The 27,105-nt window shown below is 42.0% G+C and overlaps 1 protein-coding gene across 4 annotated transcripts in view; it reads right to left on the reverse strand.

Annotated features, from left to right (window-relative positions):
• Positions 1-27,105, reverse strand: part of GALNS (galactosamine (N-acetyl)-6-sulfatase) — a 52,709-nt gene that overhangs the window by 21,774 nt on the left and 3,830 nt on the right. For all 4 annotated transcript variants that reach the window (XR_012044118.1, XR_012044119.1, XM_072872487.1 and 1 more), the window contains exons 3-11: positions 25,804-25,878; positions 24,643-24,745; positions 21,637-21,780; positions 19,639-19,705; positions 19,395-19,522; positions 18,439-18,578; positions 17,124-17,227; positions 10,800-10,936; positions 8,095-8,197 (exon numbers count right to left, since the gene is read on the reverse strand). Coding sequence is in view for 2 of the 4 variants with exons in the window: in XM_072872487.1 (XP_072728588.1) it covers positions 8,095-8,197; positions 10,800-10,936; positions 17,124-17,227; positions 18,439-18,578; positions 19,395-19,522; positions 19,639-19,705; positions 21,637-21,780; positions 24,643-24,745; positions 25,804-25,878 (1,001 nt within the window). In the remaining 2 variants the exon portion in view is untranslated. The remainder of the gene's footprint in view (positions 1-8,094; positions 8,198-10,799; positions 10,937-17,123; positions 17,228-18,438; positions 18,579-19,394; positions 19,523-19,638; positions 19,706-21,636; positions 21,781-24,642; positions 24,746-25,803; positions 25,879-27,105) is intronic.

Here is a 27,105-nt window from a genome sequence, read left to right on the forward strand (position 1 = left end):
AAACTCAGCTTGCCAGCACCTGACACCAGACTTGAAGGATCTGTTTCACTGAAGAACGAAGCAAATCTGGTTAATTTTAAAGAAATAGGTGCATTTTTTGATCAGATTTATAGCGTCTCACCTGGGAATGAGAGTGGGGCTGGAAGAACTGTATTAAGTCTGGAGACATTCCTGCCACTAACATTCAAGTCTAGAGGGTCAGAAGTCGGGATTTCCCCAGCAGCAGCAGTGGGTATGGAGGGCACACGTACTAGGACTCTCCCTTTGCTAGCAGCAACGGGTTAAAGTGCTCGCTGGCCACCGAGGGACAGAGCAAGCTGCCTGCTCGCAAGTCCAGAGCGGCGAGCTCTCTGCGTCTGCCCTTGCACGCCGTGCCAGGCTGCGTGTCCCGAAGCCCAGCCGGTTATTAGCCAGGTGTCGAGCTCCCTAATCACCTAGAGCCTGGCCTGCAGTCTTGAGGGCTAACAGAACCTATTTAAGCCCTGGGAACAGCAAAACATGCAAAGCACCAATTTCACTGAACAGCAAATAAAGCAGGGGGCCCCATAGACCAGCAAGGACTAGCACCAAATGGACTTGTTAAAGCTCGGTTTTACAATTCCAGCTAACACGCTGCGCTCCTTACAATACCTCAAAATGCCCCGAGACACAGACAGAGACATGGAGAGAAGGTAAATGGGAATATTTCAATGGAGGTGGGAAAGCAGCTGTAGCATTTGCTTATAAAACAAACAAACTGAAAAGGCTCTCTACAGATGTTGGTAGGGTTTGATTGGCAAACAATTTTCTAAAAATATCCTGTGTTTTTAATGGACAGCTGGCCAGTGGAGCAGTTAATATTCTGCTTTTCAATAAAGCAAGAAGTTTAGAAGCCCATGAAATCCCATTTATCTGCACAGAGCTATAGATTCCTGAATCACTGACTGGAAAAATAAGAGAGTTGCTTGATAGGTTGTAGTGGCCTACCAATAATGGACTTTAAATGGATACAAAAACGATTGACCTTTCCACCTTGTGACGCCACAGGCCTCTGAAACACACAGTGAAAAATAGATTTTTTTTCTCAAAAGGAACAGTTGATGAAAAGGTATCAAAGCCTACATAACATCCAAATTATAATTTGGATGCAAATCAAACAAGCAATTTAATTAAGAGCCTGCTAATTGGTACAATGCTCTTCGGCTGCAAATGCTTTAGTTTGAAAGAGATTTTAGTCTCTTGGGTATTTGTTTATACATTGCTCTGTTTACATTTTATCTTTTGTTTCTTACAAAATCCTTGTAGCTGAGACTCCAGAACACAGCCCAGGCTACATCCCAAAGACTCCTAGGAAAGAAAGTGCTTTAAGTTAACTTGCCTGATGCCAATAGCCAAAAGCTATCTGTCTTTCTAATCTAAGCACTCAATGCCCTCTTCAAAAGTAGTCTATTGGGGAAAAAATAAAATAAGCAAAAAAACCCCAACCAAAATCAAGCATACCGTTTTACGACATTGATAAATAACTCTCTTAAAATATGGCTGAAATCACCCTTTAAATTTCTAAGGCCTTTCATCTTTATCTCCACAAATAAAATTGACTATTACTATTTTTATGTACTGTGTGACTGCCAATATTCAACCCTACAGAGAGAGCTTAAAATATTTTCTACCTGCTCATCAACAAATGAGCAAAAAATAAGAGGTAAAATTATATCCTCACACCCCTGATCAAGGCATTGTCCAGCATCACAGTCAGTAATACACTACAGACACAGGTAGAGGAGCCTAGTCTTCTGTCCCTTAACTTATCATCCACAGCTCTATGTCTTTTTTTTTTTTTGTAAGTCAAAGCATTTTCAGTTGTCAGGATGGAAAGAGAAAAATCAACTATATCAGTGAACTGAAAGTCTGGGATCCCCAAGTCTGGACTGCTTTTCTTTTGGGGAGCAAAACCAGTATAAATGAAATCTGTTTGAGATTTGAGAAGTATTTAAAGACGAGACAATCCACACTCTGAAGCATCTGGACGATGCCTCTGGTTGCTTGGAGAGAGTGCAAATTTGGTCACGCGTGGTGCTGGGAGCTGGGGCAGAGGGACACGCCAAAACTCCTTGCGTATGTCTTTGATGGGAGAGAAGGAGCTGCCCTCCAGCTCTGCTACCCCAAGCAGGCTGCAGGACAACAGGCCTGGTGAGGAAGGGGACTCTCTTCTAGATGATAATTTTAAATCATGTCACCATTTTGGATCATTTCTTGCTCTTCATTAAACAAAACTTTTTTTTTTTTCCTTGTGAAAGCCTGAGCTGACAACATGCCCCGTGGACCCCAAGAACACTGCAGGCTTTAACAATAAATGCAAATGTGCCAGGTTGTCAGCTGGAGCAAAAGCCACATCATTCCAGGGCTGCAGAGGAGCTCTCCCCATTTATGCTGATGAAGGACCAGCTTCAGCTCTGCTGGCACTGCCAAGAGGATGGCAACTTCACTCAAAAATAAAGCTATGTTATGTTGGAGAAGAGCAAAGAGGTAGCTATGCCTGCCCTACCCACCAGGATAACAAACCCCAAATCAGCTACCACTTCATCTGCTGTTATTTCCTTTAAGCTATTTATTTGGCAGACTGTTAATAACAATACGCAGAGGATCAATAGCCAGTTAAAGCACGTGCCTAATATTTTACTCTGCACACTATCCAAAGTAATTTGCATGTTTACAGGTTAACACTGATCAAACAAAGTAGAAAGGTCACTCCCTGTGTTTAAGCAAATACCTGGATCTTTTCTCCTCAATTATAAAAGCATGAAAGCCAAACCAGAAGATCCTATCTAGAGCACGTCTGTGCCTTCTAAGGGAGCCCATAAAAGAGCATCAGATGGCAACCAGAAATAGCTCAGCTCCTGCACCTGGTCTCTTGCACAGGCACAGTGTTTTGCACCACTGCACAGACCTGTTTGCAGTAGCAGAAATTCCAGCAATCCTTTTTTTTTTTTAAAAAACAAGTACATTTCCTGAGCATCAGGTAAACCTTTCAGTAAGCACGTCTTTCTGCCCTTCTCCTCAGCAATGGTGTAACCTGGATTGTTTTTCCGTTCATAAGATCTAGCGGCTATTGGTTGCACAGTTTATGCTTTAATTTCCAGAGCAAATGGACCACAGATGCTATGTCAATACAGACATGAGACAAATACAGCCGGTTGCCAGTTTGGGCTCTCCGCCAAGTGATGGAATCACCACTTGTGTTAACGTAAGCCCTCTGGCAATTCGTCACCCTGGTGCTATCCCAGATCCTTCCGACTTGAAAAGCGGCTGCAAATTTTGATAGTGGCACAGCAACTCTGGGCTCTGTCTCCTGGTCATGTCTCGTCATTCTGCCACACAAAACCCAGAGCAGCAAAACTGTATTAATATTGGAAGGAGAAAAGAACAGCAGTTAATTAAAGCCAGGAATGTTGTTTCTTGCTGTTTGCCACAGCACGGGTAAGCGGCCGTTCTCACTCTCCTGGCAATTCCCAGCAAAAGCCTCCCAAACTGGAGCTCTGAATGACCAGACACCTGAAAGTGTGACCGCCAAGCTTCAACCCCGTTGAACAAAAATTGCTTCTAATGTGTTAACTGTCTGGAAGAGACCCCAGAAGATGGGCAGATCAGCAAGCCTCCAGCGGCTCTCAAGCAGAAGCGATCAATGGCTAGCTCATATGCTCAGAGGACCACAATCAAATGTCATTATTTGTGAGGTTCTACTTGACTTCACATCCCCCTTGCAGAAAAGGCTTTATCGATCCCTTCACGTTGAGGAGAAGGGCAATCAGACAGACTGCGGCAGGAATAACCCCTTTGGCATTTTACATTAAAACAATAGGGTCTTCTGGCAGGCACCTACACCAATCATTTAAAGACACAGGAGCTCTCATGAAAAACCACTGAAGACTACTAACAAGATACTAAGCTGACAGCAGAAAGGTTGATGTTATCAGCCACCCTCCAATGAACCAAAGGGCGTTTTCCACATTTTTTCTTAATTATTTTTTTCCCCTTCTTGCATCACTGCTTTTGGAGGGCACAAGAACTATTCTCTGCTGGATAGTCTCTGTGGCAGGCAGAGAGAAGGAAATCTCCTTTCTCCTGCTAGCTCATACTCCTGCCTCCTCTACACAGCATTAAATGAGGCGATTCCTGAAGGACCTGCTGGCTACCCAGATCCAAGAGAATAGCCATTTTTCCCCTTTCAGACCTCTCCTTCCAAACAAGGAAGATGAAATGTACCTCTCCCTTCAATCCAGTGGACAAAATAACCGATAGCAATGTGGACTCTGAGCATTCGTATTTTAGGAATGGGAAGCTGTGCACCTAGCATCGTGGCTGTGGGCACCAGTAGCAATAAAACAGAAACGCCAAGTTCGCATGCGTTATTTGAAATGCACTTTGCAATCCGGTTCAAATTTGGTAATGAACAAGCATGACTTACAGGTTAAAAGGATGGATGATGAGAGCAACAAGAACAGCATTTTACAGGAGACTTCCAGTAAAAGTCCTGCTTATCTTATGCCATACAAGAGAGGGAGCTCCCCAGGTTTATCCTTAGCTCTTACTTCTGCTCCAACACACAACACGTGGCTGTTTTTATCACTGCTGATTTTTGCTACAAGAAGAAAGGTGGTCAATGATGGTGGAAGAGCTTATGCTCTGATATCCACCAGTCCTTGAGCAATAGGGACTCAGGTCTTGTGCAGGGTGAAGATTTCTCTCCCTCTATCAAACTATTCCGAAATCTTTAGTATTTAAAAATATAAACATATTTTTCAAGTAAAGTTTCCCTTTCATCTACCTCTGTCCCATTTATCACCTCTTGAATGTCAGATATGTCAAACTATCTAAACATGAGCCACCTGTACGAAAGGAGATGGAAGCCAGGTAAACAGACCCAAATAAGCATCCTAAGCAATCTACAGGAAAAATGTCCCACAGCGTGCCTACTCTCACTTGCTTCTGTTGAGCCAGCCTTCCCTTTATGCTTTCAAGAGACGAACCATTCAAGAATGCAAGTTACCTAAGCAATCAAGTTAAGCCAGCAGAAAAGACAGCATCAAGATATCCTCCAGCCCTGAGAAAGACCACAAGAATTTATGAGAGGCGTCAGACTAGAAAAAAATTGCTTGGGGGTTAAAAAACAAACAAACAAACAAAAAATAGGAAGAACAGAACAGCACACTTCATCTTTGTGAAAGATGACAAGTTTTAATCCCAGGCCATAAGGCAGAGGATGCAGACCAGTAAGGGCATGTTAATGTCATGGGAGTCGAAGACGACTGTAAACCTGGGTACTGCTTGCATGGGATCTTTCCAGTGTAAATATTCCAAGCGCCATATGGAGAGAAGCATTCATATCCCTGTTATGCTTTCCTAGGCTTTGCTTTCCGTAAACTGCTTCTCTCTGGTACATTTTTATTTGTATACACATACTTTATTACTTAACTAACTTATACCACATTCAAATACATAGCTTTCCAGGTTAGAGGCCAAAATTGCACACATTCTTTTTAGATAATCCTGACAGACATGGTTGTCCTAAACAGACCCAGGACCTGCACCAATTTCACATTTTCCAATATCAACATGAAAATGTGGTTATGGCTGCTTTAATGGTATAATCTCATCTAAAAGTCAAACAAAAATGCACAAAGTGTGGATTAAAAACAGTGCAAGTTTTCTGTATCAATGATTTCCCACACTGTCAATTAACAAGGGAATTTTGAAAGTGAAAGGAGGTTTGGCTAAAACGTGCCATGTATCTGTCAAAATAATGAGATATTCAACTACCCATAAAACAAACCTTTTAAAAATGCGCAGACAGCTGTTGTGACACACCTGGCCAACTTCAGATCTCTTTCAAATGGATGACATGCCAACCAGATACATTTGTTTGTTCCAGGTCTGAGTTTGGACCTTCAGACATAGAGAATTTAATATCTGAAAGTTTAATTAATCATCACATTGGATTCACAATAAGGTAAGGACCCACGCTAGAGATCATACAATTAACAAGGCCTCGTTAGCTGAAGTTCTACTGGGATGGCAAATCAAACTTATCGAACAGCGAACCTGCCAGCAGTCAGAATTCCTAATGCCACACACGTGCATGTATTTAAATACGTTTTTCAAATGAAATTAGCAAACAAATTGGCCTTTTTGATTCTAGCAGCATAATTGTACTCCAATATCAATACAGCTGAGAACACCAGTCACTGAAAAGAGGCAACTGCATTGTAAGGTGAGATTACAAAACTCCTAAAACAGGACTCAGAACTGTGGAACTGTTCAGCATTCTGATTTATTTCTATTTTTAAACTTGCAAGGCTTGTAATTAATGGCTCAAGGACATGAGGAGAATTGGAACAAATTTCAGCCTCAGCTTCCTCTGCATGTTGTTAATGGCTAGTCTGTCCACTAATGTGCTCCAATTTTACCCACATCAACCACATGTGATACAAGCTGCAGGAAAGCAAGTGAATTTTTAATCATCTCTCTGATGTACAGTATAATTGCTGACTTTTATCAGACAGTAGTTAAACAATGACTTAGAAAGAAATAAATATTCCTTAATTGCACAACTGCCATTGCTCACAGTAGGAGAGCCTTTGAAATGAGTAACTGGTCCCCATTATCACAGCTACACGCATACTCAGACATGTACAAATAAGTTTAGATCAACGCAGACGTTTATTTATTTCCCAGCTAGGTATGTAAGTGTGTGTATGTGCTTATATTACAATGGAGAGCAATTATTCATGTGTGACATTTTCTTCCATGCACATGGGAAAAGCATGCCTCTAAGCCCATTCATATACCCATACACACATACAGACAAGCTCCCAGTGTCTCCCACAGGGAAAATCCTCCACGCTGTGCCACGTGTGATATATGGGTTTTACTCACACACTAACCTAGACAAATACATTATCTCATTTTAGCTGCGTAGAATTAGCATTGAGACAGAGCGTGCAATGCATTTCTGGAGCCAACTTTCCTTTTCCTTCTTACTCTGTGTAAAACAGAAACTTTGACTCCTGGAGCATTACAGTCTTAAAAAGACAAACGCACATATTTACAGCCCTGAATGTAAATGAATCCCTTGGAGCTGACGTTTCCTTCTACCCCCAGGACATCCCAATGAAAGAAACCATGCACTTTTATATCCACAAATGTCATCAGCACTTATTTCTGCACCTGTGATGCCTTGAGGACCCACCATAAGTTTAAAAAAAAAAGACATAAAAAAATAAATCATACAAACAATCCCTCCCCAATACCAGCCTGCTGTCAAAATTGCTGAGAGCTGTGCCATAATGCATTTAGTTCATGTCTACAGGTATAATCAGGAAGACACGTGTGTGAACCTGCCATTCAAGAAATGCCTCAGAGTTTAGTACGCAAGTCTGAGGCAAGAAAGATACAAAAGAAGAAAAATAATAGTGCTTAACATCCAGTTGTGAGAAGATCAGCCAGGAAATTACAAAAGCCGTGCCTATTTGGCAAATAAAATGTAAAACATCTTATAGTGTGATACAGGCTTGCAAAAGTGCTGATAATAGATTAAACACATGTACGCTACTGTTTTCAACAACTGCTGTTCTTTCCACTGTGTGGTTCCTACGGCTTTCCTTTTCCCTTTCAAGGAAAAAAAAAAAACCAACAAGAAACCCATCCCTATTCCGTTTAAATAGTTCAGAGCACCAGGCTTTTTGTACTAGAAATTTTGAGACACATGATCAGTTCGGCATCGGACTCCAAACTTTGTAAGGGTACACATGAAAGCTCAGAATTCAGCAGGGAAAGAAGCTTAATATTAAGGGGCATTAAGTGCTGATTAAAGGGAGTGCTTCTCAGAACAACTCAGACTGCTCGTTTTCCTCTGCTTGTCTCTGACTTCAGTACAGGGGTGCTGTGACACCAGTCCCCTTAGATTTTGCAGCAGATCTGGTAGCTCTTAAGAGGCTGTGAATAAAACGCTGGCGTGCAAGTGCACAGCAACATTCCCCAATTTAAAACTCTGCTTTAAAGGATTATTTTTCCCCAGGAGAATGAATGAGACCAGGGTGCAGGCTGGTGTCCTGTTACCTTGCTGTACTCCTCCCAGGAGTTGCTCCAGGTCCAGTAGTGAGCCTTGTAAAGCCCGACTCTCACCGCCATCATCTCGTTGCCACGATAATAGAATATGGGCCTGAAAGGGAAAGCAAAGCTGCATGAGAAGCGCCAACGCGACGGGCCCAGGCAGCCACCGCCACAGCAGCCTCGCTGATAAGGGAGACAGACACTTTAATGGCATCTGACTTCCGATTCGGCTATCAGTCAGAAACAGGCTGCCTCCTAATAGTCTCCACTGCAAGGTTTTCAATTAACATTTTTTAAAGTGTTCATCAAGTTGAGAGCTCACAGGGCGCAAGAATGAAACATTATACAGCTTGGCTGCCAGTGATTGTTAATCCTTGAACTATCAGACCCTGTTATTTCCTATAGAGCGTGCCGATTTAAACACCAAATGTCTCAGAAGTGGCGTGTGTGTGTGAGAGAAACAGGGATTCACAGAATATGTGAGGCTTAGCCTCCTCTTTGCGGCAGCACCAGGCTATGTGCCGTTAATGTCACATGGACAGGGTGGCCGGGGAGGACACCAGATGCTGGCCTGTTCTGGATGACATCTCTGAAAAACTCCATATGGAAAAACCTGGCAGCCAGACATGCTTTATTTTTAACTCCTGTCCATTTTCTTCTCCAAAATCTCCTTTTGCATCATCTAAACATACCACTGAAAACTGCAATTTTTTTCCTGGAGGTTTTCCTAATTAAAAATTTGAGAAATGCACCTCATTTGAAGCATTTGGTCTGCACCCGTGTTCATGCACTACTCTTTCCCTGGGCATCCCAGCTATGTTCCTGTCTGTTTCCCCCACAACACGCTCTTGTTTTTTGAGGGAACAGTACAAAATTTTACTGAAACGGACTATCTGCAGGAAAGAGGTTTGATTTCTTGGTGCAGCTCATCACACAAGGACATCAGACTTAGTCAGCTCTTCTCTCCAGTTGTTTCAGGCTGCTGACAGGACGAAATCGTGAAGCTGTTTATCACTGTCGGTAGGGTACATACATCTTTGTCTTTCTTTCAGAGATGCCACTCGGCAAAAACTACTCACTTTGGTGATGCCACCTTGAAAAAACAGTCCCTAAATGCAAGATAAGGTTAAAATATCCACGTCTGAATGACAGGAGTGGCCTTAGATCTCTTCTGTTTTAAAATTGTAGCCTCCCCTGCAGGTTCTGTGCACAAGCAATGAGCCTTCTCCTTTGTCACCAGGAACTGCCCGTGAACAAAGGGGAAGCGCTGCTGCCAGCAGAGCCCACTCCTGCATCCTTAACGCACCTGAAATGCCGGTGAAATAAAGGCAGCTTGAGAGATCTGCCGAAGTGCAGAACCAGTCCCATTCACAAAAGCCCAAACAACTATGCCACAAAGTACGCCAGTCTCCTTTTTCCTTGCCATAAACACTATTTGACAAGCTATTATGTGCCCTTTTGATTCAAGGTGTGGGGGTTAGGTTTTTGCTTTTTAAAAAAAAAAAAAATTTCCATCTTTGAAAGAGGATTACAGCTTGTACTCAAAATTCTGCTATTACGATTTCTTTTTTCCCCATTCACTTTTTCCTTTTTAAGCTTAAAAGAACACAACAACTGCATCTCCTGGAAGGTTTTTGGGGGCTGTGGAAACTGTGACCTGGTCAGGTCTGGGAGGTGGGAAAAAGAAGGAAAAAAAATAAAAAGAAGGAAAAAAAGCCATGATGCACCTTGAGTGACTGCTATTGTAACACGAACAGCACCAGTTCCAAGGGGTTGGTGGCTGCAATGAAATTCTCTTTTAAAACAACAAAGCTTTACAAACTTTCAGAAATAAAGATGGGATAAGCTGTGTTTGAGGAATATGCAATGCCTCATGTCAGCCACTGGCTGAGCTCTCAGGTAATACTGTATGCATGCTTCTTGCGTTAATGGGCACAAAAGCAGTTTTACGGAACAAAGCCTTACGTCCAACACAGAAAAGAAGTCAAATATGTTTTCCATGCGTATGTTTCCCCGCTGTCTCACAGAGAAAGAATATGTTTGTATTCATCCTGGGCTGCCAAATTCCTCATCAAAATCACAACTACAAGACCTCTCTTGACCTCCAATCCTTCCAGTGAGAGCGCCAAGGATACTTGCTGTCAGATCTTAGTGCCTGTACCCAACTGCTGACAGCACTCCTCCATGCCCATAAAGATCCCAGGTCTTTAATCCAAATCTATTCTTGCAAAAACATCCACAGAAACAGGACCTTGGGAGGAGGTGGGCTTCCAGTTCATCCGCAGCAGCCCAGCCTTTACCTCCAACCTCTCTCAAGCTGGGGCTATAAAGACCCAGCACACTCTTGGATGTTTTTCCAGTAATAAATAATGTATTCTCCCCTACCCAGGCTACAGTTCTCAGGCTTTTATCTCCCCTATTGCCATATGTTGTTCCAGGGATCCCTGCTAACCCCTTGACATTTTCATTTGTCCCCAGACTCCACTGTATGGCAACATGCCACGTGTCAGGAAATCCCACCTCTGCTTGCACCACCAGAGAATTAGCACATAGCAAAAAGCTCTGGTGCTACCCCACCTCACTGAGCAGGAGCAAAGATGCATCAATTAAGTTTATAAAATATTTCCGTAAACTTGATTTAAAAAATAAACCAAAATTTGCCATCACTTCAGTTTGGAGGCAAGGGTTGGAGCTCTGGGCTCATAACTAACCTGTCAATTAGCTTGCCCTGCAAGATGGCCGGTAAAAGGTCGATGCCGTCAATCTGTCTGTCACTGGGAGGCTGCAGTCCCGCCAGGGAGAGGCTGGTGGTGAAGAGATCCATCACGTTGCCCAGCTGATGACTGACCTGAAAAATCAACAGAAATGCATTTGCAAAAAGTCCTTCAGTAAAAGCCAAAATGAAAGAGGCTGGTTTCCACCAAAGCAGAAGTATTGCTTCCTGAACCTCCTTCTCTGCTAAGCGTCTTTTAAGAATATCTCCCTTTACAGTGCTACAGTCACCAGCAAACCTGCTATTAAAATAATAAAGGAGATGAGCCATAATCTGCACTTCCAGGGAGCATTTGCATTTTGGTTCATTTTTTAATTTTCCTCTCTCTCTTTTCTCACTCCTCTCTATGCATCTACTTTACAGGAGCATGTTTTCGCAGAGTTCAACTTAATTTAGCAAATTCCAAGTCATTTGTGGATTGAAAAATCAGCACTTAAACCAAGAAAAAAAAAAGTCCTTGATTTGTTCCCTCTCCAGGTCATCTCTGGAGTCCAGAATACCCTGAAAGAGTTCCCAGAAAGCACAGGGATAGATGGATAATAACAAAAAGAGCCCGATGACTTCATCTGCAAACCATTTCCAACAATTCAAGAACTGTAAAGTTGTGGTATTTTTAGTATATATTTTAATAAGGGAGAAAAACATCTGGTTTTGGCTCCAATGGAGATGTGCAAGCTTTTTTTTTTTCTCTTGCCTTTTTTTTTTTGTCTTTCCTTAATTGGAAGCCATACTTATCTCTCTGGTCTTAATTATTTGTATTTTAAAAATCTAAAAAGTCTGCTCTGACTGATTCTTTCTGAATCTTTGCTCCCATCCTCCTTGTGGTATGCTATAGTTATCTGCTGTAGGATGTTTAATTAGCCAGCAACACACTAAATTGAAGCAGATACATTCAAATCAAGAGCAAGGCTGTTTTGCACCAGGATGCACCAGCACAAGATGCGACATGAAAAGAGCCTTTTCAGCCGGACCACTTGTTTGGAGACAAGAAATGATCTGATACAAGCCCACATCTGTGAGTACAGAAGCACTTTCTGACTGAAATCCAAGTCCTAGCAGCAGCCTTGCGAATGTCAGTGTGAACATTACGATGTTGGGACTATTAAAGACTTTTTATCTCTGAATCCTCTTTCTACACAGAAACAGACCCCCAGCCTGTAAGCTGACACTAATTATTTAAGTACGACAACAAATGATAACATGATAAGTGAATTTTTTGCAAGATGCTGGCTCTAGAAAAAAAAGACTGAAGGGAAAATGCTATTTTTGCTGGGACACTAAGCTTTTTATTAAGAGACTGGGCTGAAAAAAGTGAAGAGTTAAAGGAAGAATTAACAAGTTAAAAAAAAAAAGAAACTGGAGAAAGCAACACGCAGGGGACTGATTGCAAGTTTAACATTACAATATCACATTACTTGATTACAGTAATTTCAAATTTTAATGGCTTTCATTCATCAAAAGGTGTTGGCAGGAACACATAATATTAAAGCTGCATGCAAGAATACTTCCACAACTCTTAAGAAGAAATCAAAGTGCAAAGCTCTAAGCACAAGAGGAAGCCTGAGCATGGAAACCCTTGCCCAGGAAAGCAGTTGGATCAGTTGACCAAGATCAACAGATCTTGCAGAAGGTCTCAGGCATTTGAGGTTAAGCCTTATTCATGGACATTGCTGCAGCAGGCAGCCTGAAAGAGGTCGTCCTCAGCCTGTCCTTGTAGGCAGTGACAAATAGAGATGAGCCCACAAATCCCTCACAAAAAGCAGATGTATACATGAAGTTCCCTTTCTGCATGGAGAAAAGGATGGGGATCTTCTGATATACAGCTGTGGAGAAGGAAACAGAACTGAGCCCTCCGACGGGGTAACCCTGCTTCTTGCTCTCCCTGGGGCCATTTGGCAAACGTGGACCGCTGGGGAGAACCAAAGCCGGCTGTGTCGTCCACGAGATTAACTGTGGCAGACAGTGCTGCGTGCTCCTTGGACCGTCCCCTTGCACAGGTTCTTCTCTGGTCTCAGACGTGCACTCAAAAAGGACCGATGTTAAAAAAAAAACAGTACACGCGTTCAAAAAAACCAAACCCCAAACCAAACCATCAGCTCACGTGTTACAGAGCTGGACAGCCTCATGAGCCGCTGGTGTTGGGAACACTACACTCCCTCTGAAGTCAAAGGGGATTACAAGTGCTCAGCATCTCGGCAAAGATGCTCAGTCCCTTGCAGGCTCATCTGCTGGCTAATTTACCCTGAGCATGCCTTCGAAGAGCTGCGGGGTCAGCAGAACACCATATGCAGAGCTCGGAGTCTAATAAAGAGGAGATTTGGCACACGCCTGCTCCCTGACAACTGCTACGTCAGGAGCAGGCGGGCAAACTGGCGTCTGAGACTTTTTGTAATTAGGTCTCTCACAATTTATAAGGCAAATCCAAAAGTCTCTTTTCTTGTTGTCGCTCCATTCCCTCGCCTCAATCTTTTGATAACAGGCAGCAAGAGGCAATCGCCGACCTGAGACTCGTGCCTCTAATATCACCTAATTTATACATCGCCTTGTGACAATCCTGTGGGGCCACCGTGGTCTTCTTGTACTGGCCCTTATTAACCATAACCAGATGTAGATGACTCTCTTTAATCATCCAATTACGTTTCTGGTCTCAGACAACATTTTTCTGTGAAGCAGAGAAAACTTCTTAAGGAAATTAAATGCCCATGCCACAGCCACTTGGATTTATCTGTGCTCTGCAGCACCACATTGAAGAAGGGAGGGGGGAAAAAAGGTTAATATTTATATAAAACTTTGAAGTATTTTCAGAGAAAAATAAAAAAATTACCATTTTCTCCTGTCAACAGTGCTCTTTCATTCTAGTTGCCTTTCCCTTTTTTTTTTTTTTAAGAAAAGAAAAAGAAAAATCCAGTGAGGGCAACAGCCCAGAGAAAATAAATAATATATAAAAAAGAGTGAGATCAGATATTGCTCGTATCAGTGAGAAACAGCCGGTATTACGCACGTAAGAACGGATTTTTCCCCCCTCCTTCCCCCCCTTCTTTTTAATAAACTCTCAGTATACACATAACGTCTTTAAGAAAATGAAATCCTTTTGCTGTGGGCCACGTCGCTAGAAGAAATAGTCACCACTGCTGTTATCAGTGCTTTCAAGCTTTAACTCTGAATCAAAGGCGACAATTAATAAAGTCGCCCCCGCCAGGAATGGAAAGGAGGAAAGCTAAATATTTGAAACTGGGTGAACAAATGTCAGGGTGTTTTTAAATAAAATCCTTTTACAGTTATCACAGCGAGCAGACCTGATATCCCTGCCTAATTCAATTTCAATTTGCGCCCCATGGGAGATAGTGAAGAAAAGGTTGCAATGCTGTCTTTGGGTTGATATGTTCTTTTCTCCTTCAGGAAGCAGGCACGAGAGAGGAAGGGGAGGAGGGTGAGGGAAGAGAGGAGGAGGATTCAAATACCAACAGAATATGATTTTTTTTTTTTTTCCAGCTGGATCCTTCCAGAAGGCAGATGTGATGTGGGGAATGTTGAAATGCTAATTTGTTGTGAATTCACCTGGAAAACGTAGCTGAGGAGAAAACTGCAGAAAGGCTGTTTGTGTGTGAATAAATATTCCTGATGGGGGACCAGAATGAACTGAATGTTGATGCCAAGAGCAACACACACTCCCAAGGCATCCCTCTCCCCCAAAAAACTGCAAATCAGCCAACTGCACCAATTATCCTAACCTCTATCAATGTCCTGTCAAGTGTTCACAATCCTGTCACCTAACTTATTTTGTTTAAATAAAAAGGTACTCCTTTATTTAAGCAAACAAGTGTACCCTTTAATAGAAACAAAAAACCCCAATCCTATATATCAATAAGATATTAATAAACTGCCAGATCCCATCAGCGGGATGAACCTTCCACCCAATAACAGGATTTCACTGGCCAGAGACACAAGTCCTCTTTTTCTGGCTGAAGTTGTGCCAGCTGAAATGGTTGCTGGACCTCCGTGTGCTCCTCAAAACATCCACGGCTGGAAAGGAACAACCATTGCACCGGGAGCGACCCCAGCGTAGGAGGGAGGAGTTGACCCTTCAGCTTTGTGCTTGGCACTCCTGAGAAGCTCTCTGCTTCCACCCTGGTTCAGGGCTCCCAAGCCTTTTTTTTGTTTTTCCTTCAGCTCTTTTGAAGAGAAAGAGCAATGAGAGACTTCGAAGCAGTTTTCCCACATTTTACAGCTACTTGCACTACACAGGACTTGGGTTGACTAGTTTAAACTCGCAGTCAAGAAGATGTTGAAGCTACAGACCCCGTAAGATACAGAAAAGAAGCCAAAAATGTACTAGCAAAGACGTGTCTCTTCACTTACTATGTCAGTGAAAGAGGCGATTATGAAGCAATAATGACAGGCGCCCTACAGGCCAACATAGCGTGAGCTATATTACACAGAAGCAATGCCAAACCTCTCACCTGCGGTCAGTGCTGCTGTGGGTACCAGTGCTGGAGCCTCGATGGCAAGAATACAAGCAGAAAAGACATATAAGTAGCTATCACATATTTACTTATCCATAGCATCATATGGGGGTCTAACTCAGAGCGAAGCAGCACATCCTGGGGACAGAGTTCAGAATAGGCTTCTCGAGGTACCCGAATGGAGGCCAAGAGGACATCTGGGAGCGTAACACCTGCATGTGCAGATATTTGGCAGGCAGCATCGTGAACTGGAGCCCAGGATAGGAAGAATTTAAAGTTAAGCATGTGCTTAAGTGCCAAGGATGGTATCAGCAGTGGTGGAGGAGGGGATCTTTGGGTGCATACCTGCCCAATAAGCCTTAAGCACGCTCTCCAGCTCGCTGAGCATGCATGGGCTCACAATAGTACGGCATCGGTCAGTCCACCCACCTATGCAAACACGTTAACCCTGCACAGAAGTGACTGTTCACAGGAATTCAAACAGCAGCTTCAGCTGTGGCCTCAAGCAGGAAGCCATGCAACACACCAGGCTACTGAGAACGTTTTGCACCACATAGAGCTTCGCTGCTGCACCACATGCAAAAGACTACCTGTGAGAGGGGTACCAGCCAGTTACAGTTAGAAAATAAGCAGGCACGATGATTTCTCTACTCATGTTCCTAATTATCCTCGGAGTTACTACAATGGAAAGAATTTTTAAATTTGGTATTTACTTGTCCCCATTTATAATGCATGTTTACTTTTAGCACATTATTCAGTTTGGACATGGAAAACAAAACAGTCAGCTTCAGTTTCATGTTCTCGTATGCTAGCCCAAGGCTGTTGTACTTGGCTTGTAAAGGCTTTATGGAAATGTTTAAATTTAAACAAAAAGACTGTTTTCATTTCAAATTAAAAAAATAATAAAACATCCCTAGTAGGTTTTGTGAACTCTTTAAAAATTATGAAACCAAACTACCCTTCTGCCCTCAGCTGCAGATCTAAGCTATCTGATGGCTTCCTCCTAAATGTAAACGATGAATTATCATTATCCTGACTCAATTAAACCACTGAAAAGGAATGCAACTTAGAAAAATGTTTTATTTATGAATAGTTTGCAGTCTTAAGCACAGTGCCCAGTTAATGAAGTATCGCTTTCTTCAGGGATGAGAGATACTCACAAAGGGAAGGGAATCGGTATTATTTACTGTGAACCCTGCCTGCAGAAGAATTGATTGCATCTTTCTTTAATGAGAACTGGGACAAGAGAGGCTGGTAGCGCCACTGGAGGATTATTTTGAAGTGATCATATCTGAATTTGTGTACAGGCAGGAAAGAGCAATAGTCTGGTATCTAGACCTCCCTGAGTGGAACTTTTATCGAACACCAAAGTGAGAGCTGTGAGGGTCAAATCACTTGATACTTCAGGGCACAGAGAGTGTGTGTGGGCAACACACTCCTGCTCTAGACTGGGACACGCATTAGCAATGTGTCTTTATTCTCCAATTTGTTCAAATATGTAACCCACTAAAGACACTGTGGTCCAAAAGAGTAAAGGGTTTAAATAAAGCAGGAAGACAAAAAGACCAGACCGCTTGGTGCTCACGGAAGTGTTGATCATAGACACTCTAGATGCAAATTTGCAATAATGAACAGGAATGGCATCCTTCTCTAGGGGCAGCATTCAGCTCCTTATTTAGGCAAGCGTCTGGACTGACACATTGGACATGTTAAAAGTCTGATCCAAAGCCCACTGAATCCAGCAAGAACCACTCCATTCACTTCCCTTAAGATCAGAATTGTTCAAAGCAGATACTCACCCCTCCTGCAGGTATATGTCCGGGCCACCAAGCAATAGCTGGCTCTCTCATGCCACCTTCAAAGGTGGTTTGTTTGCCACACAGAAAACGACCATTGCTTCCTCCTAGAGAGAGAAAAGAAGCCATAAAAAACACAATATGCCAATATCACGTTTCAAAGGGACACTGTCAACTAGGAAATTTTTAGGCTAGTTTTAAATGAATTTTCATTTCTGCATGAATGCTTCTTCAAATAACATGTCCAGAGTTGTTCTGGGTTTTTTGTTGTTGTTTTGTTTGTTTGTTGTATTGGGTTTTTTTAAAATATCCCTTTATGATGAAATTTTAGGAGTGTTTTTTCAGGCCAGGGAGAAAGTGACAGTTAAACACAACTTGCTATCAACCCAACAAAGAAAAAAAAAAAGGCAAAAAGCAAAAACCAAACAAACAGAAAATACTTTGCTGGCATTTTCCTTCCCTTTAAGGATGTTAACTGCTGTTTGTAACTAAAGGAAATCTGACCCTTTCAGGCAGAAATAGTATTTTTTTTCATAATCCTTTTAAAGTAGCAGAGCAGTATTAGATGCAGATACGAGAATGAGAAAAATAATCATGCATTCCCTGAATGTTCACTCTCAAAGACAGCAAGTGCTTTGCAGGAATGTCTGGGTTTTTAACGCAGCCTTGGAGCTAAGCTTGCTGAGGAACAAACAGAGGGGTCTCGCAACTGATTCCAGGTCACACAAAGTCAAACACAGTGGTTCAGCTGAAATCAGAACTCAGGATACTCCCTGCTCTGTGGTCCAATAACCACAAGACAGCCTGCCTCCAAATAGAAGAGAGTGGGTTATAAAATCAATCTGCAATGACTCTGTTTGAGAGAAACAGTCATTTAAACAAAAGAAAACTTGTGAAGTAACAAAAATACTTTTTATTCTTGATATTTTTCATGAGAGCTAAAGAAGGAGGGACTCTTGAACTGTCTGTAATTACTCAGAAAGCTGAAATATGCATTTGGTAGATGGAGAGTAAACACTCTGCTAAGTTATTGTGCCTGGTCCTAAATAATTTAAAAAATATTCACCCCCTGACAGTGGAGCACAAAGTGGAAATGCACACAGGTGAACCACCACATTGGGTTAGGCCAAAAGTCCATTTAGCCAAGGATACCTCCTCCAACAGTGACCAGAAGTAATGAACATAAGCTAACTCTAAACGTAAATGCTCTGCATTTGGAGGCTTCTCCTAACTGCATACAGGTCTCTCCCCCCCCAGACATGGAGATTTAAGCTTTGATTTCACAACCCCAGCCCACATTTATTCATCTGAGACTCACCTTGTTTAGGAGCTGAAATGAGAGCAGCCCCATTATCAGAAGTGAAAAACACAAAAGTGTTCTCACTGATACCCAGCTTCTGAAGATGTTTTAGGATTTTTCCGACGCTATCATCAATTTCTCGCACAGCATCCCCATATCTGAGGCAAAAGTAGATGCAAAACATTGAAGGCGGCAAAAGAGGAAAAGCGTCACACAGCATAATGCATTGCAATCAGCCACAATGCTTTTAGTGGACGTAATTTATACCCGTGCTGCAGAGAGAAATACTTCCCTTGTGCAACAGCTACTGTAATAAAGTCTTCCATTGTCCCTGCAAAACCCGTGTCTCCTACCTGCAGAGACCAACCTCTCTTGGGTATTAAGGGTCAGAATTTGTTCAGATGTGAGCCACTCTTGGACAGAGACCAGCAACTGACATAAATTTAGCTACAAAGTTCCCAAATATAAGCAAAGCCACTTTGCCATAGACTTGAAGCTAATAACATTGTTTTGCTTATGGATGCTGGTTTGAAACTGCACTCTCAGAAGCAAGGCTCGCAATATCTACAGAGCTCTTTGCCTCCTGTAAATTGTGTTTTTCATGCATGCTTTTCTACTTCCTGGTCTGATTTACAGGCTTTTAAAACAGGCACTGATCATACAAAAGCCTTCCAAAAAATCATCTGTGCCACATACAGCACTTCATTACTCACACAACTGGCAAAGCAGCTTATGCTCCCCCTTCTCCCCCATGTTAGTCACATGATCTTCATTTCAGATTACAGCAAAATTATTAAAGAACAATCCAAGCAAAGTCCTCGCTAACTAATGTGTTTCAGCACAGACAGACACTTTTGACAAATGATCTATATACTTGGGTCTAATAAATGCTGCTTAGGTTTTCTGTTCCTGCAGCATGAGGTATTAATTAAAAAAACCCCAACAAAACCAACACCCACAAAAACAAGACTTACAGTCCTCTCTGACTAGTGCCCAGGAAATGTTTGGAGGCATAAACAGGAGCGTGGGTAGCATCAATTGCCCAGTATAAAAAGAATGGCTGCTGGCTGGCCTGCTGCTTGCTAATAAAATTGAGAGCTTCCTGTAAACAACAATAAAAATTAATTTAACGGAATCATCCTCTGCCATCTAAATCTCTCCAAAAAAAGAAGCATAAAGTCACTGCGGCTTAGAAACCAGTATTAAAATAGACAGTACCTGCAGGTAGATCTGAGTCAAGTTGGCTTCACCCGTCTTCAGATCAATTTTGAAATCTTCATAATATCTTAAGATATAATGAATCAGAGAGGAAAAAAAAAAATCAATCCTAAGGAATATACAACATAAAAAGGCTTTTTTTCCCCCCCTCTTTACTTACTGTGTAAGTAGGTGACAAACAGGTCACAGCTGCTACTCAGCAAACTCTCTTCAGATATTAAAAAAGAACGTCACCATATTTTTTCTTATGGGAGAAAGCAGTGAAACAGCTAGATCCAAATTAATGATGACTGCAAGTTTTGGACAAACCTGAGCCCCTGACCTTTCACTGTTAAGCTATTAGAACAGGGGTAGTATGCTTAAAGATCTCATACCGCTGCTCCTTCAATAGAGAGCTATTTGATATGCGAGTAAAATTTTCAGAAGTACACAACAACTTCCAGTGACTTAGAGCAATCCTGGAATCAGAACTTGGGCTGCTTTGAAAATGTTGTTTGAAGTATCATTAGACACCAATTAAGCAACGAAGGGCGGGGGGCAGCCCTCAGGAGAATAACAGCAAGTGAAATAAGATGATACCAGGCTCAAAAGTGAATGCGCAAGAACGGCACAGACTGCAGACTTGGAGCATAGGATGGTGTTACGCAAACAGACAAAAGGTTATTACAAACAGGAAGAGAAGGAATAAAGAGGTTTTTCAGTACAGAATGGAACCAGCTTCCAAGAGAAGTAGTGGAGTGAAATCATCACAGGAAGCCTTTAGGGCACAACAGGATAAGCAAACATCTCTGGGAGGGAGGCACTGTAGCGCAGTCACATCCCTAGATGGTCCACACGTAACTTGCAGGTTGGCCTTGGTACTCAGACCTTTATTAATCCTCAGAACCAAACATCTAGCTTCATATTTAACAAGCTTCAATTTTAAATTTAGCTGGTAAGGTAGAGATGAGGAAGACCGGATTCCTACAAAAAGTGGTTTAGGAGTTTAGAATAAAGTTCGTTGAGGGGCATCGATACCGTAGAAGTAGGTCTGTATTGTCTCAGCTTTAACTGGAAAAGTCAGAGTGCCACAATCACGACAGAGAAGCAGCAGGCACTGCCCAGGCAACAGTGCTTGAGTACCCTTTGTTGCCAGCATTGCCTTCAAAACCTCTTCTTCCCTCAGGAAGGACTATCCTCGCTTCCTCTCCTAGACGTGACATTCACATACCTCTTGGCGGTTAATCTATACCTTCTTATTTCTGTCTGCCTTGTGCGTTTTCCCACAAGGCTTTCCCCTAATTCTGTCTTAGCTCCAATGCAAACCACCATCCAGGCCTTGTAAAGCTGGATATTGGCCAACCCCAGACTAGAGGGAAAGTCCTGTTCAAAAGAATGAGGGCAAAGTAAGAGATGAGATCCTAGCACAGGATGTTGTAAAGTCCAGAAATACGAATGGGTTTAGAAAAGAGACAAGACTACTTCACGGAAGTTAAGTCACTGGCTGTTAAAGATCTGGACACAACCTTCAGTTTAGGAAGGTGGACAACCATACAAGAGATGGACCATTCCACGCATCTGTTTTCTTATACCCTTTCTACAAGCATTCACTACCAGTGGTCATCACAGGCTATAATGGCTTAAATGGGCCTTGGGCCTGACCCAGAAGAAAAAAAACCCTCCATGTCTTTCCTTAACTTTTACAAGCATCTTTCCTGCACTGGCTTACTGCTGAACTGCAGGACAGTCAGGGCAATCTGTAGTAAGCATCTCAGATCATATATGAGGCAGGGTATTCCCAATGCTTGGCACGCTATAAAAGTCCTCTGTACAGGGTGAAGTACCTGTAGATCACTGCCCATCCAGCCAAGCCTGTAACTCTGATTCTGAAGCAGCTGCTGTTTTTGCCAACCTCTTTTCACTGAAATGGGTTTGCTACGCTAGCACTTATCTTCCAGCACTGTAATGTCAGCAGGGAAAGCAAAGAAAATAACATTACCAGGCAAGTAGCTGAATTACCTGCCAATCATTTCCCAGTCCCTATACACAGGGATATTGGGGAGCGCTCTGTTATCAAAAGGTCCAAAATGGCAGTTTGGGGATCCAAACCATTCATCAAACCCATGCTTCAGGGGGTGGAACTGGGGCCTGTGACCCAGATGCCTAGGAACAAAAGAAACAGATGAGTTAAAATTCTACTGCAAAGAAGCAAATAATAATCTCATCAGAATGGCATGCAAGAAAACAGTCTTTGCCTAAGAAGAAAAACTTCAAGCATTTTAATCAAATAAATCAAGGCTGCAGAGCATTGTCTTGCTCTTTCTCATACTTGTCGCAAGCGCATCCATGCAGACTCACTCCAGTGCTTACATACATCCCATTTCAGTCTACTGTCCAATCTTTGTTTTCCATTATTTCCTTCTATTGGTGTCTTCTCTCACACCGTCGCAATGATCTGTACTGATAGACTACACTGCCTAAAGCCATTGCAAAGATGCACATAATGTTTTACTTAAGGATTCTGATCTATGACAAGTCACTTTTATACCACTAAGCTGTAAAAACACAAGGTAGAGCTCATGAAATGTACCATTATATCTGCATTCCCTTTATGGAGTATTCATGCGGCCAAAATGGTACAAAGAGACCTGAATGTAAATGAGAATGAGTTCTTTACGTTCACATGCGAACATAAAACACGTTCAGCTACTCCTGATGACAGCTCCATTCTACTACGCAGCTTGAAAATTCTCCATCCTTAACTTTGAGACAAAGCTCCTCTCTAATCTCCAACTTCTATACTGCAAATTCTCCATTTCCTTCATTTATACTATCTTGAATATACAGAATGCCCATCCTCTCCCAGTCTCTAAAGGAGATCTTTGTAGCTTAATGTTTATTTAATCATTCCAGCTTCCACCCACAAGTCTGCATCTGCAACCTGTCCATTTTGTGCCATCACCCTCTGCACACTGTCTGAACATCAGGGGCATAAAATGCATTACCTGAAGTAAAATGATCCATGGTGTTATTCTGAGCTATTCCAAATGAATTATAACAGAAAATAATCATAATTCCAGCTATGATCATACCTTGGTGATGCAACTAAAACTGCAGGTCTGACCTGCAGGATTCTACCCCTTCCTCATTTATATACATGATAATACAAAGCTATTCCTGGATGTTTCTACCACAGGGGACATGAAAAAATATTTTATTCTAAGAAAGCCCTAAGAGAACTTACAGAGGAAGAGACTTGAAAAAGGTATCAAATAATTACTGAGATGCTGATTATTCTCTCCCTCTCACAACACAAAAAATAGAGAGCTATTTAATGAAATGCAACAAATTCTAAACCGGTCACGGAAAATACTTGACTTGCAAACACATAATTAAACTGTGGAACTTACTGTCACAGGACACCCTGAAAAGTTTTTAGAAGGGATGTTGAAAGGATATAAAAACCTTCTGCTGGAAAACTTGAAAATCTTTAAAAGCCCTACAATTCTATGCGTGGCTAGGATGAGACTCCCGTTTATCTACTGTACTTTGCATTTCTTTCCACCTTTCTAGGAAGCAGCTGATGTGCACAAATGATAGAGACTGCTGCTGTACGGTATCACTCCCTGGTCCTGTCCAGGATAACAGTTCTTGGGTGCACAACGCTAGTGCACTGCACCTTCATATTTAGTCTGCTTCTTGCTAACGGCTGCAGGTCCTTCCAGATTTGCTGTTTTCCAAATAACTGCCTGGAACCAATCTGTATTTGCGTTGTTTATTTCTTTTCCCTGGGTGTATGAATTTACATTTATTAGCACTGAACTGCATCTTATTGCATTCAGCCCACTGATCCGATTCTTCACGGCCACTCTGCTGTTTGGATTTGTGGCAATAACTAATTCACTGTCTTAGGTTAGTTTGCTTTCTTTCCAATTTCAGGAGCACCAGTGAATCCGACCACAATTCAAACTCACTCTTCTCTAACTTGTTAACGAAACTCTTAAATAAATTGTATCCCATTACTTTCCTAAACAGTATCCCCCCGATACTACTCCTGTCCGAAGTCTCTTCATTAACAATTACTCTGTTAACCAAGCAGTACTCTTCTGGTGTCTATGTAGTTTTGAAGTTGCTATTTATGCATTTATTTATTACAGCACTGTTCCAAACTGTGAATCAACTGTTCAGAGATCCCCAGACCCCATGGGATTCCATTACAGCCCACAAGCGCATTAGAAATTCGAATGTTACAAATGCACCAGTTTCAACTATTACACTGGTAATTCCACCATGTTTGTTTGACCTGAATATCTTTCAGGCTTTTCCCATTTGATTCTTTGCAGACATCACAGAACATTGGTTTTTAGAAGTTCTTCTGTATCCTCTACAAAGATTATCCTCTACTTCCATGAAAGTCCATAAAGTCAAAGGACAATATTCACAGAGTATTGGATCAGCCCTCTAGGTCTTTTAAAACACCTGGTATCAACTATCCCGATCAAGCCTATTCCTATCCACCCTGACCTTCTACGCTTGATGAACAATCTTCACTGTAGCCCTGGAGATGTCTGCATCTCTATTTCTATACCACACACTTCTACCCCCCCAAAAAAAAGAAGCTTTCACAATTTAGTCTACTCTTAACAAAAAAACCCAACATATAGCAGGGCACGTAGGTGCTCCAGGCAAGTTCCAACAGAACACCTTGGTGTTTTTTTATTGAATTAACTAGTGTGATACACGGATGAAAGCACAAAGAGTTGAAGTGGTTTATAAATATATATACACACACATAAAAACCCCTTCAACTCTTTGTATGAAGATATATCTATGGACTTGTAATGGTAACACTCAATTCAGAAATTGATCACAGCAGGGTGTAAGATCCACCACAGATTTCAAAAGTTGGACATCTGAGCTTCAAAACAGTTTTTTTCCTGCAGTTCTGGCTGTTCTACTGCTCCTTCACAACACATACACACGCATACCGAAATCTCAAAGCAAGAGATCTTAAAATAATTTTACCATTTGCCAATGATCTTATTGATGTAGCCAGCTTTCTTCAGCAACTCTGGAAGCAGCAATTCAGAATCTGGGATTCCTCCTACTATATCCTGTGGTGTGTATGCTGCATAGAACAAACAAAAACATCTTTCTGGCTCTTACAAATATTAGAGCAAACAGCTCATGACTACTCATCATCAGAAGCATTATTACTGGATCTGAAACAGCAATTATTTTGAAGTCCCAGCAATATCACTCTTTGGAAGTCCTCCCAGGCCATGAGATGAAGAGAACAAGTTGATTCAGGGAGATCAAAGGGAGATCTCCACCCACTCGCACACCATGGCCAATAAACAAAGGGGGCTGCCATTACAGAATGAAGGCGAGACCCTTGAAAGGAGGCGTTGTAAAGAAAGCAAGTGCTTTAGGAGTGCAATGGCGCTGCCTTTACTCTTGCAAATTTGCTTTATATTTTCTAAAATGAAGGCATTTTTTTCCTAAATCAAATGATGGATAAACATGCTCAGACTGCAGGAGCTGAAATAAATGATATGTCTCCCACAGACCACAGTTCTCTGACCCTTGAGAATCTAAGGTGTGACGCTGGTTAGGACGGAGATAGCCAAGCACGCTTGCTGATACACAGTGTGAATCAGTACATAGCTGCTGATTCTTGCCCAAGCATGCATGGTCTCACGTGGCGTCTGTCACATTGGAACGAAAATCAACCCAGAAACATTATGAACTGGTAATCTTCCCTGGAAGCACCACGGGCACAACAATGCTATAAAACTGCCAAGGCTGAAATGGTTAGAAAACTGGCTGCTGAATAAAACTGCAAGCAGCTTGTTCTTTACTCTGGATGTTAACACACACCCCACGTGACTTTCTTTCACCAGACACCAATTAGACTGCCCAGAGGAAACACTTCTCAGCCAGCAGAAGCAAATGGATCGACCAGCCTTGTTTATGTCTCTTAATTTGAGGAGGTTTTCTGCTTGATGAGGAGGAAGCAATAAATTTCACGCTTATTACCAGCGGTTAACATGGTAATCTTTTTGTGCCACTCTGGAAGATCCATAGGGGAAGATCACTGAGCCAAGCCTTTGTTCAAAGCAAAACTTCCTACAAAGCACAGAGGGAAATCAAGAGAGGAAGGCAAATCAGGAATGAAGCCCATACCGTTTCTGGCATGTGCATTCGTGGTGTAAAAACCATTCCTCACTGGGAGACGGCCTGTCAACAGTGCTGCCCTTGCTGCAAATAACAACAAAAACTGTTTTATTTTACATGCATTCTCTGCTGAATATTAATATTAGCATATTAAGGCTGAGGACAGTGCACTGACTAAAGCATGTCAGTGTTCTTTTGCCACAGCCAGCTACCACATTAGGACAGGCAGCAGCTCCCCACTCCAGTGAGCCACAGAGACAGCCGGGTTCTGATATGACACCATTTGAGTTATTCCAGGACAAACCCGACTGAAATTTGGCCCCTCTATTAAATTACCCACTGCTGAAGAGTAATTACTTTCAATAGTTAATGTAGCAGCCCTCCTCTCTCAGTAATTCTGAAAGGAATACCTGATGTATATATGTAAGAGGAAATCGTAACACAAAATGATTACATGCTTAAGGCTAAGATTTCAAGCTTGCCTGAACAAAAGTCATGTAATAGTGAAGAAAGAGCTGTCCAGCTTTGACAATAAAAGTCAATTCCTGACTGCAGGAAACATTTAAACAGATGTTTAACTGTAAGCATATGCAGTACCACCACTGGACTTAGCAGGATTTCAGCATATTTTAAATGCTTTTTCTGAACAAGGACGTCATCAGCACACTGACAAATTATATCTGAAATGAAAGCCCAAATAAAAAGCCCCCGCTCCTCATTTTTGTTTCAGTTCTTGGCTGCCAATCAGATTTGAGGAAAAAAGAAAGAAAGAAAAAACCCCACCCCACAGAAAAAAACCAGTAAGGATAAAAATATCTGTGTTCCCCACACCCAAACTTTTATTTTATCTCTTGTCCCTTCCCCAAGAATCTTGCAAGCCACCAGGGTGAAAAGCAGAACACAACCTGCTGCCATTCCTTGCATGAAAGTCTCACCAAAGCCAATGGAATCAGACAAACTATGTACAAACTATGTTCAGCAACAATTTAGATACTGCTTTGTTCGTTTATTCCAAAATAAGAAAGATGAAAAAAAATGCAACGACTGAGGCTAGAATACTAAACCAGAATGTTTTAAAAAATCCTTTAGCTGGACTGATTTGATCACTAAAACACTGCTTTGTATGAACCGAAGATTGTAGGTTTTCCAATCAAAACATAAATAAAAAGGGAGCAAAATGCAAGATCAAAGCACCAAATCCAAACTCTGCCCTGAAGGTAATCACTGGTTTGGTTGCTAGTTCATGTCAGATGCTGGCAAACGTCCCAATCTTCTCAGGAGGTGGCATGTTTATATGCTAGTTTAAAACTC

Source organism: Ciconia boyciana, chromosome 9 (genome assembly GCF_034638445.1).
Source record: "Ciconia boyciana chromosome 9, ASM3463844v1, whole genome shotgun sequence".
NCBI classification, from domain to species: domain Eukaryota; kingdom Metazoa; phylum Chordata; class Aves; order Ciconiiformes; family Ciconiidae; genus Ciconia; species Ciconia boyciana.